Source organism: Zootoca vivipara, chromosome 12 (genome assembly GCF_965207765.1).
Source record: "Zootoca vivipara chromosome 12, rZooViv2.hap1.1, whole genome shotgun sequence".
NCBI classification, from domain to species: domain Eukaryota; kingdom Metazoa; phylum Chordata; class Lepidosauria; order Squamata; family Lacertidae; genus Zootoca; species Zootoca vivipara.
Genome location: NC_142595.1, coordinates 13943649 through 13959986, shown reverse-complemented (window position 1 = coordinate 13959986; position 16338 = coordinate 13943649). Strand labels below are relative to the sequence as shown.

At 45.7% G+C, this 16338-nt stretch overlaps 1 protein-coding gene across 1 annotated transcript in view; it reads left to right on the top strand.

Moving 5' to 3' along the window:
* WNT3 (Wnt family member 3) overlaps window positions 1-16338 on the top strand; it is a 40251-nt gene that overhangs the window by 22761 nt on the left and 1152 nt on the right. Inside the window, exons 2-3 of the mRNA XM_035135385.3 lie at window positions 5696-5937; window positions 11534-11799. Of these exons, the coding sequence (XP_034991276.1) occupies window positions 5696-5937; window positions 11534-11799 (508 nt within the window). The remainder of the gene's footprint in view (window positions 1-5695; window positions 5938-11533; window positions 11800-16338) is intronic.

Below are 16338 nucleotides of genomic sequence, written 5' to 3'. Positions count from 1 at the left end.
TTCACTTTATTGCTCTCTTGTTACTACTTATATTGATTTTATACAAGTCCTGTTAATCTTCTCTGTCTTTTAAATAGCCTTGTTTTTACCGCTTCTGTCCACTGCATCATTTTATCTTTTGTTAAATAGAAAAGCATCCTGGAAACACAAGAGACAGGTAGACACTTCAGGGCCGGATGCCAAGGTTGATCTGGGTGGGACAATTCCTTCTAGACTCTTAAATTTGGAGGTCAGTCAGAACCTGGGTATGAACAATCCCCATCCATTGAGAAAATCAGGGGGCAGTCCCCAGTTGATTTCAGGGGACCCAGGTGGTGCTGTGGTTAAACCACTGAGCCTAGGGCTTGCTGATCAGAAGGTCGGCGGTTCGAATCCCTGTGACGGGGTGAGCTCCCGTTGCTTGGTCCCAGCTCCTGCCAACCCAGCAGTTCGAAAGCACGTCAAAATGCAAGTAGATGAATAGGAACCGCTACAGCGGGAAGGTAAACGGCGTTTCCATGTGCTGCTCTGGTTTGCCAGAAGCGGCTTTGTCATGCTGGCCACATGACCTGGAAGCTATACGCCGGCTCCCTCGGCCAATAATGCGAGATGAGCGCGCAACCCCAGAGTCGGTCACGACTGGACCTAATGGTCAGGGGTCCCTTTACCTTTACCCCAGTTGATTTAGTTCCCTATGATCCATTGGGAGAGGACCAAAGGTTTGTAAGCCTTAAGACTTGATTTGTAGAGATGCATGAATTGCCCAATAGCTCAATGGACCCGTCCCAGTGGAAGGTGCAAATTGCCTCTACTGAAGAGCTAGTGTATTTGGGAGACTGAGGCTACAATGATGACCATGGTAAGCTTTCTTGCCCTAGCATAACTTGACAATTCAGCTCATCTTGCCAAATGATTAAGAACAATTTTACCACACATCATCAGCTAATGAAGAATCGTAGAATCATAGAATCATAGAGTTGGAAGAGACCACAAGGGCCATCCAGTCCAACCCCCTGCCAAGCAGAATATAGTCAGCCAAGAGCCCTAAGGAAGGAAGGAGAGAGGGAAGGAAGGGGATGCAAGGGTGTGAGCAAGAACAAGAGTTACCTGGGGTGCTGCTAAGTGGAACAATCCCGTTGTGTGGCGTAGCATCCATAGATTTTCATTTTCAGGGAAGGCAAGGAGGGAGAGCAACCCAGAGCTGTGATAGATGTTTGTGCATGTGAGTCTGTAATAAACCGTACTAGGAAAACAAGTGAGTGAGAGAGAACAGTGATGTTTCTACCCACCACCACCCCATGCCACCGATATAAAACACTGTTACATATATAACCCTTTCCCCAGCGAGGTATGGACCACATATATGGGGGTTACTCCATTTTATCTTCCTATTGTGAACTAGGTTCGGCTAAGAGAAAGGGATTTGGCCCAGGCCACCCAGTTAGCTGTGTTGCAGTCGAAATGTGGATATGTGTCTTCCTGGTCGAAGGGCAATATGTTGCTGTCTGTCTGAAAGCACCTCACAGCATTGGTATGAGATTATCCTAGGAAGAAAACATTGGTAGATTTGTAGCTTTCCTGCTGGCAGCAAATAAAGAAAAATCTCTTTATTTGGAGGACTGAGGAGGAACTGTGTGGCTGGGTAGATAAGCACCATTCCCTATTTCAATACAAGATTTTCCAATGAAAGTTCAAGAGGCTCAAAAGTTGTTTCCCACCCCCACCCCCACCCCAGCTTATCTAAAAACAAAACTGTCTGAAGATTTGGAATTTGCCCCAGCCAAGTTGTTTCTTCATGGTCTTTGACTAAAGTTCAGGTCAGTGCCACAGATTTGAAACAAACTGAGGGCATGCCTGATCTCAAAATTGCAAATGTGACTTTGGAGAGATGCTTTAAAAAATAAAATAAAATGGTGAGGCTATTGACGTTTGCGTCTGCCTTCTTTTGCTCTTCTGTACTGTTTCATTTAGGACAGAGTGCCTTCACCCATCCAGTCTGTTAACACAAAATGACTACCCGCCACACCTTTAAAAAGCCTATGAACTGACATGGAATGCAGTTAAATTGGAAAAGCCCTAGCCACCTCAGGTTACAAACCACATTGGGACCCTCAAAAGCAAGCATCCCCAAACTTTGGCCCTCCAGATGTTTTGGACTACAATTCCCATCATCCCTGACCACTGGTCCTGTTAGCTAGGGATCATGGGAGCTGTAGGCCAAAACACCTGGAGGGCCGCTGTTTGGGGATGCCTGCTCACAAGCTCCTGCAGGTGGGCTGCTAAACTCCCAGAGCATAGGTTCAGCACCTTCATTTGGATAGCTCCCTGTGCAGGGAGACTGACCAGCCAGGCTAGCATTCAGTGTTTCCCATTTGTGAAACATTCACAGCTCTCAATTCTTAATAGCGACTTATTCTAGTACATAACAGTTCATTCAGCAATGCAGGCTGGTACAGAACACACAAGTATGCAGTGATCCCTGCCCCAGTGATCTTACAGTTGGTAAGTGTGCTGGAAGAAGCAAAGATCACCCGTGTTGAAGCAATGGTTCTTCAACATCAACTTCATGTTGTTCGGATGCCTGATTATTGTCTTGCAAAGCAACTGCTCTATTCCGACTTAAAAATGGAAAGTGCAGTGCTGGTGGTCAACAAAAGAGGTTTAAAGACTCTCTCAAGGCAAATCTTAAAAAATGTACTATGAACACAGACAACTGGGAAACACTGGCCTGTGAGCGCTTCAATTGGAGGACAGCCTTTACCAAAGGTGTCATGCGCTTTGAAGACGCTCAAACTCAGGACGAAAGGGAGAAAGGTGCTAAGAGGAAGGCATGTTTGGCAAACCCTCACCATGATCAACTCCCACCCAGAAACCTATGCCCCCACTGTGGAAGGACATGTGGATTCAGAATTGGCCTCCACAGACACTTACGGATTCATTGTTAAAACTGTGTTCATGGAAGACAATCTTACTCGGCTACGAGTGATCGCCAGAGAAGACAGTATGTAGCAAGAACAGAAGGACTGCCTAATTATTATACAGTGCCATCGGCATGCATGACACTTTATGGGCTAAATGGAAGCAAGGGAGAGTCAGGTCCCCGACGACCCCAAGGGATTGTACTCTAGATCCATGGTAGGGAACCTTTCTCAACCCAAGGACCACAATGGCTTTGACTCCAAGAAGACTTGCTCCCTGCCTTGCTGGTCTTTTCCACCTGGCCTGGGAGGGTGGGACCTGGACTGACTCCAGCTACAAAAGATTAAGCTGCTTGGGCTGTGGTGTTGTTTAGTGGGTGTTGTTGGTTTTTTTTGCTGCTATTCTTAATATCGTTTTTGCTGAGATTAGAGTCTATGTACAAGGCTGGTTCTACCGATGAAGTTGCCTTTTGAAGGTTACTTGCAACTGCACTTGGACCAGATGCAGTGGCTGGATTCCCATCCTAACTAGAACTAGCCATCGTACACCTGTCCTCAAAGAATGTACTGTTACCAATGGGTTCCTGGGCATAATTCAAGAGGCTGTGGTCATAACAGTGCCTTTTAAGTCTGTGCACTGAAGAGTTTGGATTTGATATCCCGCTTTATCACTACCCGAAGGAGTCCCAAAGCGGCTAACATTCTCCTTTCCCTTCCTCCCCCACAACAAACACTCTGTGAGGTGAGTGAGGCTGAGAGACTTCAGAGAAGTGTGACTAGCCCAAGGTCACCCAGCAGCTGCATGTGGAGGAGCGGATGCAAACCCGGTTCCCCAGATTACAGGTCTACTGCTCTTAACCACTACACCACACTGGCTCTCTCACCATACTGCTTAGCTGAAGCAAAGTCTCCTTCAAAATAATAATAATAATAATAATAATAATAATAATAATAATAATAATATTTATATCCTGCCCAACTGGCTAGATTGCCCCAGCCACTCCGGGCAGCTTCCAACAAAATATTAAAAGCACAGCAAAACATCGACCGTTAAAAACTTTTATTATTATTGTGTCCTGCCCTTTATCCGTAGATCTCAGGGCAGTTCACAACTCAGGCCCAGCCTTGGACATAGACTCTAATCTCGGCATTGGACCTTCCTAGAAAATCCAAACAGGGTGCTAACACCACACGCTCCATCATCTCCACGCAATGCCTCTCCGGGGGGATAAACCTGGGCTCCCCCCAAGGTTACAGCTGCCGCTTCCTGGAAAGCAGCCGGCTTCCACCGCGGCAAAGGAAAACGGTTCTGCTGCCAAGTTAGCAAAAACGTCCATGCTGAGAACAGTCGGAAGGCATTCGGTGTAAAAGATTCTGAACGACAAGGCTTGAGCACCCTGAAAACAAGGGCTTTGATCTTTGCACCGCAGCTTAATACGGCGCTGGTAACAAGATAATGAGGTGATATAATTGCCTGTGTGCTTTCATGGCATGCAGCACTTCCCCAGTCGTAATGGGTGGTTGAGGCAGTGCGGTTCAGCAGAGCATCAGGCCTAGGTTCGAATCCTACCCAAGCCGTGAATGTGCAGGGTCAATTCAGGGACAAACTGCAGGTTCAGTCTGAGTTCTCCCAAATCTTTAAAATGGAAATATCATGACCCATTCATTCCCCGCCCCCCACTAGGTTGTCTTGGGTGTATTAAGGAATCGTTTATCCTGGGATTCAGGAGGGGATGGTGCTGTGATCGCTCTCTGTGTACCACAATTGTAAACATGGGAAAGGACTTGGGAGAGTTCTGTGCAAATTGATAAAGGGTAGAAGATAAACCATATGTTTTATGTTGGAATCATGACTTCACTATGGTGGGATGTCTCTCCCACAGCAATTCTATTTCTTCCTTTCTTCCCTCCAAGGACTTTGGACTAATCTCTTAATCTTTGTTCCCAGTTGTACAAAGTTTAAGTGCCTGTAGATGCAATTGCTCATATCCATCCCTTGCTACCCTTTCCTTCCTTCCTTCCTTCCTTCTCTCTCTCCCTCCCCCCCCTCCCTCATTGTTAATTTTAGACTGCAATATCTTTAGGGGCAGAGACAGTTCTCAGTTAGATTTAGGAACGTTGATAAAGTGCCATGCACAATGAATGACAGTAAGAAAGACCAAATGAACCAGACATATTTACCCCCGAGAAAACAAATGCTAAAGGGAGACAGGATGGGTACACAGATTGTTTTCAAACACTTGAAAGATTTTCAGAAAACAGAGTGGAGTCGGGTGGACTTTTGGTTCAGGACATTTCACATAGAGAGAAGAGTTAGCTCTCTTGGGAGCAGGTTCAATAGGCAAATGTCAAGATTGTTTTCAATACATGATATCCTGGCAGTCAAAGGGCAGCCCTTCGACTAGTTATGACTTTAAATATCCCAAGGCGACCCTGGTCTCCCAAAACCAGAAGAGGCATGAAAAGGGCAGAGGAGAGGTTGGCCTCAGGCATAGTCTCAGATTGCTTGGGGAAAACCCTGGAGAGGAGGGGGCTTAGGAAGCCGTGGGGAGGTCCCAGCAACCTCTTCTTAAGGGCAAGACCTGCCGGAGAAGAGTTGCTGTGCTAATTAGGCCTGACAGATCCTCCTGTGCAGATCCTGATTTTGCAAATGAAGAGTTAACTCTCCTTTGCAGGGTGTGACTTGCAGGGGGCTGGCTCGCTCCGGACAGTCTGCCACTTGGTGGAGGAGTAAGTTCGCGCATGCAAAGTGCCCGGTGCCCTTTCAGCAAGGGGTTGTATATGTTCTCCCTTTGCAGGTCCCTCGCGTTAGGCCAGCAATATACCTCGTTGGGCTCCCAGCCGATCCTGTGCGGTTCCATTCCTGGCTTAGTGCCCAAGCAGCTCCGGTTCTGCCGCAACTACATCGAGATCATGCCCAGCGTGGCCGAGGGCGTGAAGCTAGGAATCCAGGAATGCCAGCACCAGTTCCGGGGGCGCCGTTGGAACTGCACCACCATCGACGACAGCTTGGCCATTTTCGGGCCTGTTCTCGATAAAGGTACAGCATAATAATAATAGTAATTTATTATTTATACCCCGCCCGTCTGGCTGGGTTTCCCCAGCCACTCTGGGCGGCTTCCAACAAAACATTAAAATACAATAATCTATTAAACATTAAAAGCTTCCCTAAACAGGGCTGCCTGCTGATGTCTTCTAAAAGTCTGGTAGTTTTTTTCCTCTTTGACATCTGGTGGGAGGGCGTTCCACAGGGTGGGTGCCACTACCGAGAAGGCTCTCTGCCTGGTTTCCTGTAACTTGGCTTCTCGCAATGAGGGAACCGCCAGAAGGCCCTTGGCACTGAACCTCAGTGTCCGGGCTGAATGATGGGGGTGGAGACACTCCTTCAGGTATACTGGACTGAGGCCGTTTAGGGCTTTAAAGGTCAGCACCAACACTTTGAATTGTGCTTGGAAACGTACCGGTTAGAAGAGGGGCCAGGTTAGAGGAGGGGCAGCCATAGCTTGCCAGTTGTGGAACACATTTTATTCATTATTATGCATTGCTCCCCCTTTTTTCTCCTCTAAGGAGCTCAAGGTTCTCCCAATCCTCATTTATTCCCCACAAGAGCCCTGTGAGTTGGGTTAGGCTGAGAGGCATTGACCCAGTGAGCCGAAAGCAGAAGGCAGCTTCATAATATCATATGGAACATGCCAATAACTGGCACCCAGGTTGTGCAAAGCGTGACTTTAAAAGGTTTCAATTTTAAAAAATTACAGCTCATTTTTTTAATGGTATCAGTTTAAAGGCATTAATGTGGAGCGTTGAATTGCAAGATAATGTGTGTCTGTCACTCTCCTTAAAAAATAATAATAATACGGTACATCTGATTTCAACACCAAATTATATGTTACTAGGAATGTTTGTTTTTACAGCTGTTTATATATATTTACAGCTTTGTTGCAAACAATAGAGGGAGGCTGCATAGGTTGTCCTAATAATAATAATAATAATAATAATAATAATAATAATAATAATAATTTATTATTTATACCCTGGTCATCTGCTTGGGTTTCCCCAGCCACTCTGGGCGGCTTCCAACAGAAATATTAAAATACACTAATTCCTTAAAGATTAAAATCTTCCCTAAACAGGGCTGCCTTCAGATGTCCTCTAAAGGTCTGGTAATTATTTTTCTTTTTGACATCTGGTGGGAGGGCGTTCCACAGGGTGGGTGCCACTACCGAGAAGGCCCTCTGCCTGGTTCCCTGTAGCTTCACTTCTCGCAGCAAGGGAACCACCAGAAGGCCCTCGGCGCTGGATCTCAGTGTCCGGGCAGAACAATGGAGGTGGAGACGCTCCTTGAGGTATACTGGACCGAGTATAATCATACAGGGAGGGGGGAAAGGAAAAAAGGCATTGCTCAGTAAGTCATATCTAAGATCTCACATACAGGTGTGCTTTATATCCTCTCTGTCTAAAGGCAAGTACAGATTAACAAATTACTGAGCCTTTACACACATACAGACACCCCCAACAGCCCACAGGAGAATGATATAGGCCAGGGGTCAGCAACCTTTTTCAGCTGTGGGCCGGTCCACTGTCCCTCAGACCATGTGGTGGGCCGGATTATATTTGGGGTTTTTTTTGGGGGGGGGAGGGAATGAACGAATTCCTATGCCCCACAAATAACCCAGAGATGCATTTTAAATAAAAGCACACATTCTACTCATGTAAAAACACCAGGCAGGCCCCACAAATAACCCAGAGATGCATTTAAAATAAAAGCACACATTCTACTCAGGTAAAAACACGCTGATTCCTGGACCGCCTGTGGGCCGGATTGAGAAGGCGATTGGGCCGCATCCAGCCCATGGGCCTTAGGTTGCCTACCCCCCAATATAGGCCTTGTGGAACAAAACACACCATCCAGCAATAAGATCTCCTGTGGAAACACCAGGCCATTGCAGAGTTCTCAGCCTTCCCAGTGGATCATGCTCAAGGCCTGCTGGGATTTACATGTATCCAATTTAATAATTTGTACATTTTATTCTCCGAGGGAGGGAGACAGGTGACAACTTGCGGTTGTAAAAAAAACCACACCATTTTTTAAATGGTTATTTAATTCTCCCGGGGAGCTGTTTATTTGATTCCCGTTTTCTCTTATTGCCCCCACCCATCTCATTAAATTTCAGGCCAGCAGTTTATCGAGAGGCAACTTGGAATAATGGGCAAAGTGAAGAGAATTTCACTCCACATCTGAATAATCAAAAATCTGGGGAAGTGGTAAAATTCCCCCTACCTAGACGTGATTAATGTATCAGCCAGTGGTGATTTATTAGGCAGCCAGCCCTAACAACATGATTGATGTAACCCCACGATTGGTAAATTTGGAAAGAAGGAACCAGGGCGGATATGAATTCCATATGCATGCAAGCCCAAGCTACTTAACTTTAATAAATAAAACCAAGGTGGAGCAGACTCTGAAATCTGAGCCGAATTTAGTGCCACGCCTAAAACGGGCCGTATGAACTGTACTGTGTTTTCATGTTAAAGGAAGACCAAGGAAGTGGAAGAACAGTCCCTTTTCCTGGTCTCTGCTTCAACCCTTTTAGGCTGCGGAGGGTAGGACTGGACACATGATCAAATGCTCCCCCAGGCAGACATTTTCCTTGACATAGAAAACTAGCATTTCAGCGAAAAGGCATGGGGACAGTCCATCTCCTGAATATCTCATTGCCCAAAGCCATGGTTCCCAATGTGGGGCACACGCTCTACAGGGAGGCCAATTTGATTTTTTTTGGGGGGGGGGCAATTTGAGAATGAGTTAGACCAAGTTAATGGCCTTTTAGGCTTCCTCCACGTGAATAGGAGTTCACCTTTTGAATAATAAGATTTATATGTCGCAGGATAGAGGCATCAGGACTTTAGAGAAGCTTAGGTAGGGCATGACCAAAAAAAGTGGCCTAAAGTGAAACGTGTTGTGTTTTGTTTTGTTTTTTAACATGGAGGAGTCTGACAGCTATCACCCACAGCCTGAAGTACCACAGCCCAGACACAGGTTTTTAACCCCCCTCAAGGCCTAAAAATAAATAAATAAAGGTTTCTAAAAGGCTGAGGAGGGGTGGGGGAAATGGTTAAAGGTGGGTCTCATGGTGCAGGACAAGGTTAAAGGTGGGTTCCCCGCAGGTCTGAAAAGGCTACCTCCTCAGGGAGCCGTAGCAAATGACTCTCTGTGTAAGAGAGGCTGACTGCGTTTCCCTGGAACAAATGTGGCGAACAAAACCCGCATCTCCAGGGCCTCGGCTGAGGAAATCGGAGGCAGCGAAATGGCCCTCGCAGCATTGTGATAACCCAGCAGTGTTCCTCAGCTGTGACACAGATGACAAATTTGCATTTAAAGAGGGGGAACTGGATCTGAACGCAGGAGATTTAAAGGCAGCGGCGGGTGGTGGGGAGGGAGAGAAAATGAGCTTATATCCAGGAGAAAAGAGCTAAGCTCCCATCCCCACTGCGCACCAGGGCAGGGGGATATCGTTCCAGACCTTGAACTGTTTCACAACCCCGCGCCATTCACACGCCCTTTCGCCACCCGGAGCCCGGGAGGGGAGGCCCGCCGGCACCAGAGGTCTCAATAGAGATTTCATAGCCTGACTGGTGGGCTCGCGGGGGGGAATGGCAGCAGGGCAGGGCGGCCGCGGGCCCCGTTGCCAAGGGGTGGCCGCGGGGAATGCCAGCATGGGTACTGCCGGGCCTGGCAGAAACATTCCACATTATGTGGGTAATACAGTGTGACACTCCGCAGACAATGGCAAATTGAGTGTCCCAGCAGGTAACGGGGTCTGGATAGGAGACCGTTACAGTGGAGCTCTGTCAAGAGCCCCTAATCCACCCAGGCTCTGCCCCCCAACCCGGCCCCCTCAGCGCTTCTGGGAACTTTCCATTTTACCACTGGGAAATCTCTCTCAGGCAACCCCAACCCCCCCCCCATGCTTCATGGGGTGGGGTGGAGAGTTGGGCTTTTTTCCAGGCTGCCCTTTTCCCGAATCTTCGGTTTCGAGGTAGCAACTTTCCCCTCAGAGTTTTTATCTTCACACTCCAAATCTTAGTTTATTCTTCGAAGGCAACCTCCCTGAGGGAAGTTACTTTTTTCTAGCCGTGTTGGTCTGAGTCGAAGCAAAATAGAAAAAAATTCCTTCAGTAGCACCTTAAAGACCAACTAAGTTTTTATTTTGGTATGAGCTTTCGTGTGCATGCACACTTCTTATTGGTATCTGAAGAAGTGTGCATGCACACGAAAGCTCATGCCAAAATAAAAACTTAGTTGGTCTTTAAGGTGCTACTGAAGGAATTTTTTTTCTATTTTCCCTGAGGGCAGCTACTTTGGTTCGAGTCGGTTCCAAAACATCCAAGGCCAGAGGCACTCTTGTTTTGCAGATTTAAAATCGAAGGTGCACTCTTTTTACAGTTGAAAAGCGTTTCTTTTTGGAGTTTAAAATTATAGAGTAAAGTCATCACAAAGAAAAGAACACAGCATTAAGTTTATGGCATCATTTTACATGGTCTTAAAACGTGGGCAGTCCATATAGCTTCTCCACCGACAGGTTTGGGAGGTGGATGGAAGAACTTTTATTTTATTTTCCCCTTATGTATGAAAAAAGGGGAGGCCAGGTTTCATCAAAGATGTTCTCCTTTATAATAAACCCATTTGCAATTCTTCTAAGCCCGGTCAATCATTCTGAACTAGCTATAACCCAAATTTTGTTGAACCCAGTCTCAAGAGGCAGCTCCACCGGGGATTTCCAGTGAGACTAGGTGTGCAGCTACCAACAGAAAAGGAATTAAATCTTCATGCCGGAGTTTGTGAACGACTGTAGAAATTGGAGTTCTTGGTGAAGTGCAGAAATAAACAGTTGATTGCAAGAACTCGGGCCAGGAGGAAGATGAATTTCAAGTAAGTCTTCAAAAGGTTTTATTTATGTAATGATGAATTCAAATAGGAATCAATTCCAGTATGATAGTGAGGCAAATAAAAATTAATTCCAGTGGAAAAATCCCAGGACAAGGCCCTGTTTTGACAATTCTTCATCAGCAATGTTTTAATGGTCAGAGTGTACCAAGTATGTTTGCCTTCAAACATACCTTTATTTGCCTCACTATCATACTGGAATTGATTCCTATTTGAATTCATCATTACATAAATAAAACCTTTTGAAGACTTACTTGAAATTCATCTTCCTCCTGGCCCAAGTTCTTGCATTTTACTGTTTATTTCTGGAGTTTGTGAATGGACGACACGTTTTCCAAAGAGCCCAACCCCTACATTTCTGCCCTAGTCCCTGTTCTGAGCGTAGCTCGGCTATGGATTATTCCTCACTGTTGGACGCAAACTCTCAAAGCAGCTCTCTGTGATATTTCATACAAAATAAAAGATAGCACATAATCTCATTTTTAAATAAAAAAAATACTTAAAGGGCAGATAGCAGGAGGCAGAACTTGGAAGAAATCTAATTCTGTTAAAAGAGAACAAAGAGAGGATTTTATGATTGCGGACCTGAACTTTCAAATCCAAAAGCCATAGCTGCTTCATAGGGAAGGCAAATGATAAGTTCACAGCTTGGAAAATAACCGGGTCTTTTTCTGCCTCTTGTTCGCAGCCACGCGAGAATCTGCCTTTGTCCACGCCATCGCCTCAGCCGGCGTGGCCTTTGCCGTCACTCGCTCCTGTGCTGAAGGCACATCCACCATCTGCGGCTGTGACTCGCATCACAAGGGGCCACCAGGCGAAGGCTGGAAATGGGGAGGATGCAGCGAGGACGCCGACTTTGGCGTGCTGGTTTCGCGGGAGTTTGCCGACGCCCGAGAAAATCGCCCAGATGCCCGCTCTGCCATGAACAGGCACAATAATGAAGCTGGAAGAACAGTGAGTGTGTCCCTTCACCTCTTTGTCCTTCTCTCGAGACAGCACCGGGGAAAAGATGTTCTGCCCCGTTTCGCCTAGCTTGCTCGCTGGAAAGCATAGCTGCCAAGTCTCCCGTATTCTCCGGGAAATCCCCATTTTTCCAGCTGTTCTTAGCTGAAAAAAACTGATTTTTTTGTTTTTTCCCGGTTTATTCTGGCGCAGCAGCCATTTTGGAACTGGGCGGAGCATGCTCAGAAGCGACTTTTGATGCTGCTCTGCCCAGTTCCAAAATGGCTGCAGTGCGACTTCTGGCGCGGCGGCCATTTTGGAACTGGGCAAAGCAGCATCAAAAGTCACTTCTGAGCATGCTCCGCCCAGTTCCAAAATGGCGGCAGCGCTACTTCCGGACTGCTACGTCCGGCCCGGTCCCTTATTTCTTGGACAGCAACTTGGCAGGTATGCTGGAAAGGCCTCCGGTGTAAAAACAGAGAAATCCAAAATGTCACTAAACCCAGACCTAAGGAGGCCATCTTGTCTAACCATGTAGAAAACACAGAGCCTTCCCTGTTAGATGGCTGTCCAGCCTCAGCTTGGAAACCTCCAGCAATAGGGAGCCCACCACCCTTTATGTCATTGGCCCCATTGGCCCAAGTGGTGTCACCGCCGAGAAGTTTCTCGTAACATTCAAATCTGCTCTCCTGTAACTTCAGCCCAATGGATCTAGTCCCGCCCTCTGGGGCAGCAGGACACAAATGTTTATTCCAAGCACCCAAGCGGCCGTGTTCTGGTCCAGGACTGGAACCCATGGGGAAAGCAGCAAGGATAGGAGCACGGCTGGAGACAGGCTGCTCAAAGATGGCAGGACCACAGGCAATTCCGAGGGAGCAATTTGCTCTGACAAAGGTCAGGAGCAGAGTGAAGCCCCGTAGACATCTGGCTACCTTAAAAAAGTTATTTGAGGGAACTTCAGAACAGTCTAGTCCTCTTCCTGAAGGCAGGTCCTCCCCCTTCATTCCCTAGCCTTCCTTTCTTTAAAAATAATAATAATTTTTTACTTGGTTTTACAAATATAGAATTATAACAATACAATATACATATCCATATTTAGAGATTTCTCCGAATCTCTGGACTTCCCACCTTCCCCTCCATGGGTCCTATTGTCAACCTTTTCAACTGCATATTATTTCATAATCCATATTATCTATCCATTTTGTCTATCATATTTGCTACAAGTGTTACTGCATCCTGCTAATGTTTTCATCTGCTTACAGAGTGGTCTCTTAGTTAACTTATAATTTTTTCCCCATTCTTTATTGAAGTTTTGGTCTTCTTGGTTCCTGATCCTTCAGGTCAGTTTTGCCATTTTGGCATAATCCAACACCTTAGTTTGCCATTTCTCTCTGGTAGGGAATTTGGTCTTCGTTCCATCTCTGAGCTAGTAACATCTGTGTGGCTGTCGTCACATACATAAAAAGTATTTTCTGCTCCTTTGAAATATCAATACCTACCATCCCTAATAAAAAAGCCTCTGGGTTTATTCACAAACGTTATTTTAAACTTTTTTTTCAATTCATTATATATCATTTCCCAGAATGCTTTTATTACCTTACACGTCCACCACATATGGTAAAAGGTGCCTTCTTTTTCTTTACATTTCCAGCAGATATTTGCACTTGTTCCATAGCCTTCCTGGTGTGCTCTTGGCAGGGGCGGATGGGCGATTTGCAGTGGGATGCTTCCGGTTCTTTTGGGCTCAGGGGAAGGTTCCTGTGAGGGTCCAGGCTTTGGCCCTCCTGGTCTGGAAGGTTCTCTTAGTGTTTTTAAGTGTCAGGTGTAACTTCAGCCTGAACACAGCAGAGTTTGCGCAGGTTTTTCCGGAAGCTTCTGGCGGTAACTTAAATGACTAGACGTCTGGACGCAGAGTAAAACTATATACAGGATTTATTAAAATAAAGAAAATCCAGAGTTTCTGTGTACAGCTTTAGAACTCAAAACAAAGTAAAATAAATCCTTTCCTCTCTGTCTCTCTCTCAACCGATACAGCACCTCTCCTCCTACACTGACAACACTCACCACACCACGTACTGGGTTAGCTTTCTCTGATAACAGGTCACAGTGCTGATCCCAACCAATGAGAGCGCAGTTACTAAGGCAGAAGTAGACCTTGGCTTTCTGCCCAGTGTTAATTGCTTGCCCTGGAGTTGATTGTGTGAAGAAGCAATCTGATGGTTTCTCACGCTACTAATTTAGCAAAGCCCGAGTTCTGAGAGTTCTTGTCCAACCACCTCTGGAGCCATGGTTTCTCTATCTTCCACAGCCCACTTTGATCCCTGACCTAGTTCCTTTTCCGGTGCCCCTGTGTTACCAAGAAATAGCAACATTGGTGCATTCAGTGAAGAGGAAGAATGTCTGCTTGATGGCTTGACTAGAAGACCAGAAAGGCAAACCAGGTTTAGGGTTATTAAAATTCCAGAGACACCTGCCTAGTACCTTGACAAGAAACACCTGCCAATATTTGTGGAGGAAGTGCAATGCTGCATGTTTCTAATTCATTTTAAAAAGAAACAGCAAAGAACTAAATGCTAAAAATCATTTTCAAAATAGGACACTAAACTTCTGTCTCCCTCATCTTCATTATGTCTTGCTTCAGACAAACCAGGAGCTGAAACCATGGTTTATTCTTGGTTTACTTCTTGTGGTTTGTCTGGGGGACACAAGCCAGAGTTTAGACACAATTTGCATAGCTGCCAAGTTTTCACTTTTCTCGCGAGGAAGCCTATTCAGCATAAGGGAAAATCCCTGTAAAAAAGGGATAACTTGGCAGCTATGGACACAATGCTAAGCTAAACAATGGTTTAGCCCCAGGTAGTCTAGCGACCGTGGTACTGGGAGAGGAGTGACTACCATCTTCTCCTCAGAAAGCTGCACATCTGCTCATTCGTGCTAAACCATGGTTCGACATAGCGTAACCTATGACTGATCTTGTAGCCACCCAATAAAAATTCAGAAATATTACCCAGAACTGGGTTAAGTAAATATGACATCCAAGAGTATGGGAGGAATATACAGAAGAGATGGAGGCCTTGGTCAACAGAAAAGAGGTAAAGAAAGCCGCTGAAAGCTGTCTGCATTTACTAGCAAGTAACGTGGGTGGTGCTGTGGTCTAAACCACAGAGCCTAGGCCTTACCGACCGGAAGGTCGGCGGTTCGAATCCCCACGATGGGGTGAGCTCCTGTTGCTCAGTCCCGGCTCCTGCCAACCTAGCAGCTCGAAAGCACGTCAAAGTGCAAGTAGATAAATAGGTACTGCTGTGGCGGGAAGGAAAACGGCGTTTCCGTGTGCTGCTTTGGCTCTGCTCATGACCCGGAAGCTGTACGCTGGCTCCCTCGGCCAGTAAAGCGAGATGAGCGCCGCAACCCCAGAGTCGTCCGTGACTGGACCTAATGGTCAGGGGTCCCTTTACCTTTACCTAAATGTGTATTGGATTGTGCTGAAATGCAGATATGATTTAGCAAGACAGGAATCATATACTGTACAGTGTAACATGGTAGCTAAACGGCTGAGCTGCAAATAATTTGACCTCTGCCATTAGTTTCCTTTAGACAAACTACTCTCATCCTCAGTGCTCACCAGCAATATGGGGGATAACAAAATAAACTTGCCTTTGAAGGGCTGAACAATCTAAAATATAATTTAAAAAGCTTACTATTCTATTATAATTACCGTACCACCCAATTTCCTTATTAAATCAAGGCCTTAAGGTCTGAATGACAATTCATGGAGCAAAGTAGTGGTTGGTAGCATTTTTCCTTAATGAAGAAGTATAATGAGAGAAATTTGCATAGAAGCATTTGAGTGCAGGGTTCGCTTTCAAGAAAAAAATGATACCGCTAAAAAGGAACTGTGCAAAGATGTCTCTTTGTCCCTTTTATTTTTTCTCAATAGCTTTAGAATCTCTGTTATTGTTTAGTCGTTTAGTCGTGTCCGACTCTTCGTGACCCCATGGACCAGAGCACGCCAGGCACTCCTGTCTTCCTGGAATCTCTAACCCTGGCAAAATGTCAAAATATTAACACTGAAGAAGTTGAGGCTGAAACAACTGTACAATTAACCTGTATGCTGATCATGTGATTATATCATTGGGAAATCCCAATCAACCACCACCACCAAACACAAAACTCAAAATTTTCACTACTACATCTAGTTAGTGGAATCTTTGGTTATAAAATCGGAATTTAAAAGAAAAAGGAAAGAGAGAGAAAAAAAAGAAAATGGAAAAGGATAAAAGACTTCCCGTTCTCTCTCTGTCAGGTCAATATAGTATTCACTCAATAACATCCAGCTATTTCATTTTCTATAAGCCAATATTTTTCCAGCCTTCAAATCCATATATTACAAGTCCATTTTCAATTTCCTGCAAGAAACCCGTAAAAAGTTTCCAATTCTTAATCAATGCCAACGATTTTCTCTCTCTGATTAAACACTTTGCCATCTCAGTCCAACCATTCCATAGGAGGACTGTATCCTTCCATCCTTGTGCATGTAACAATCTCACCGCT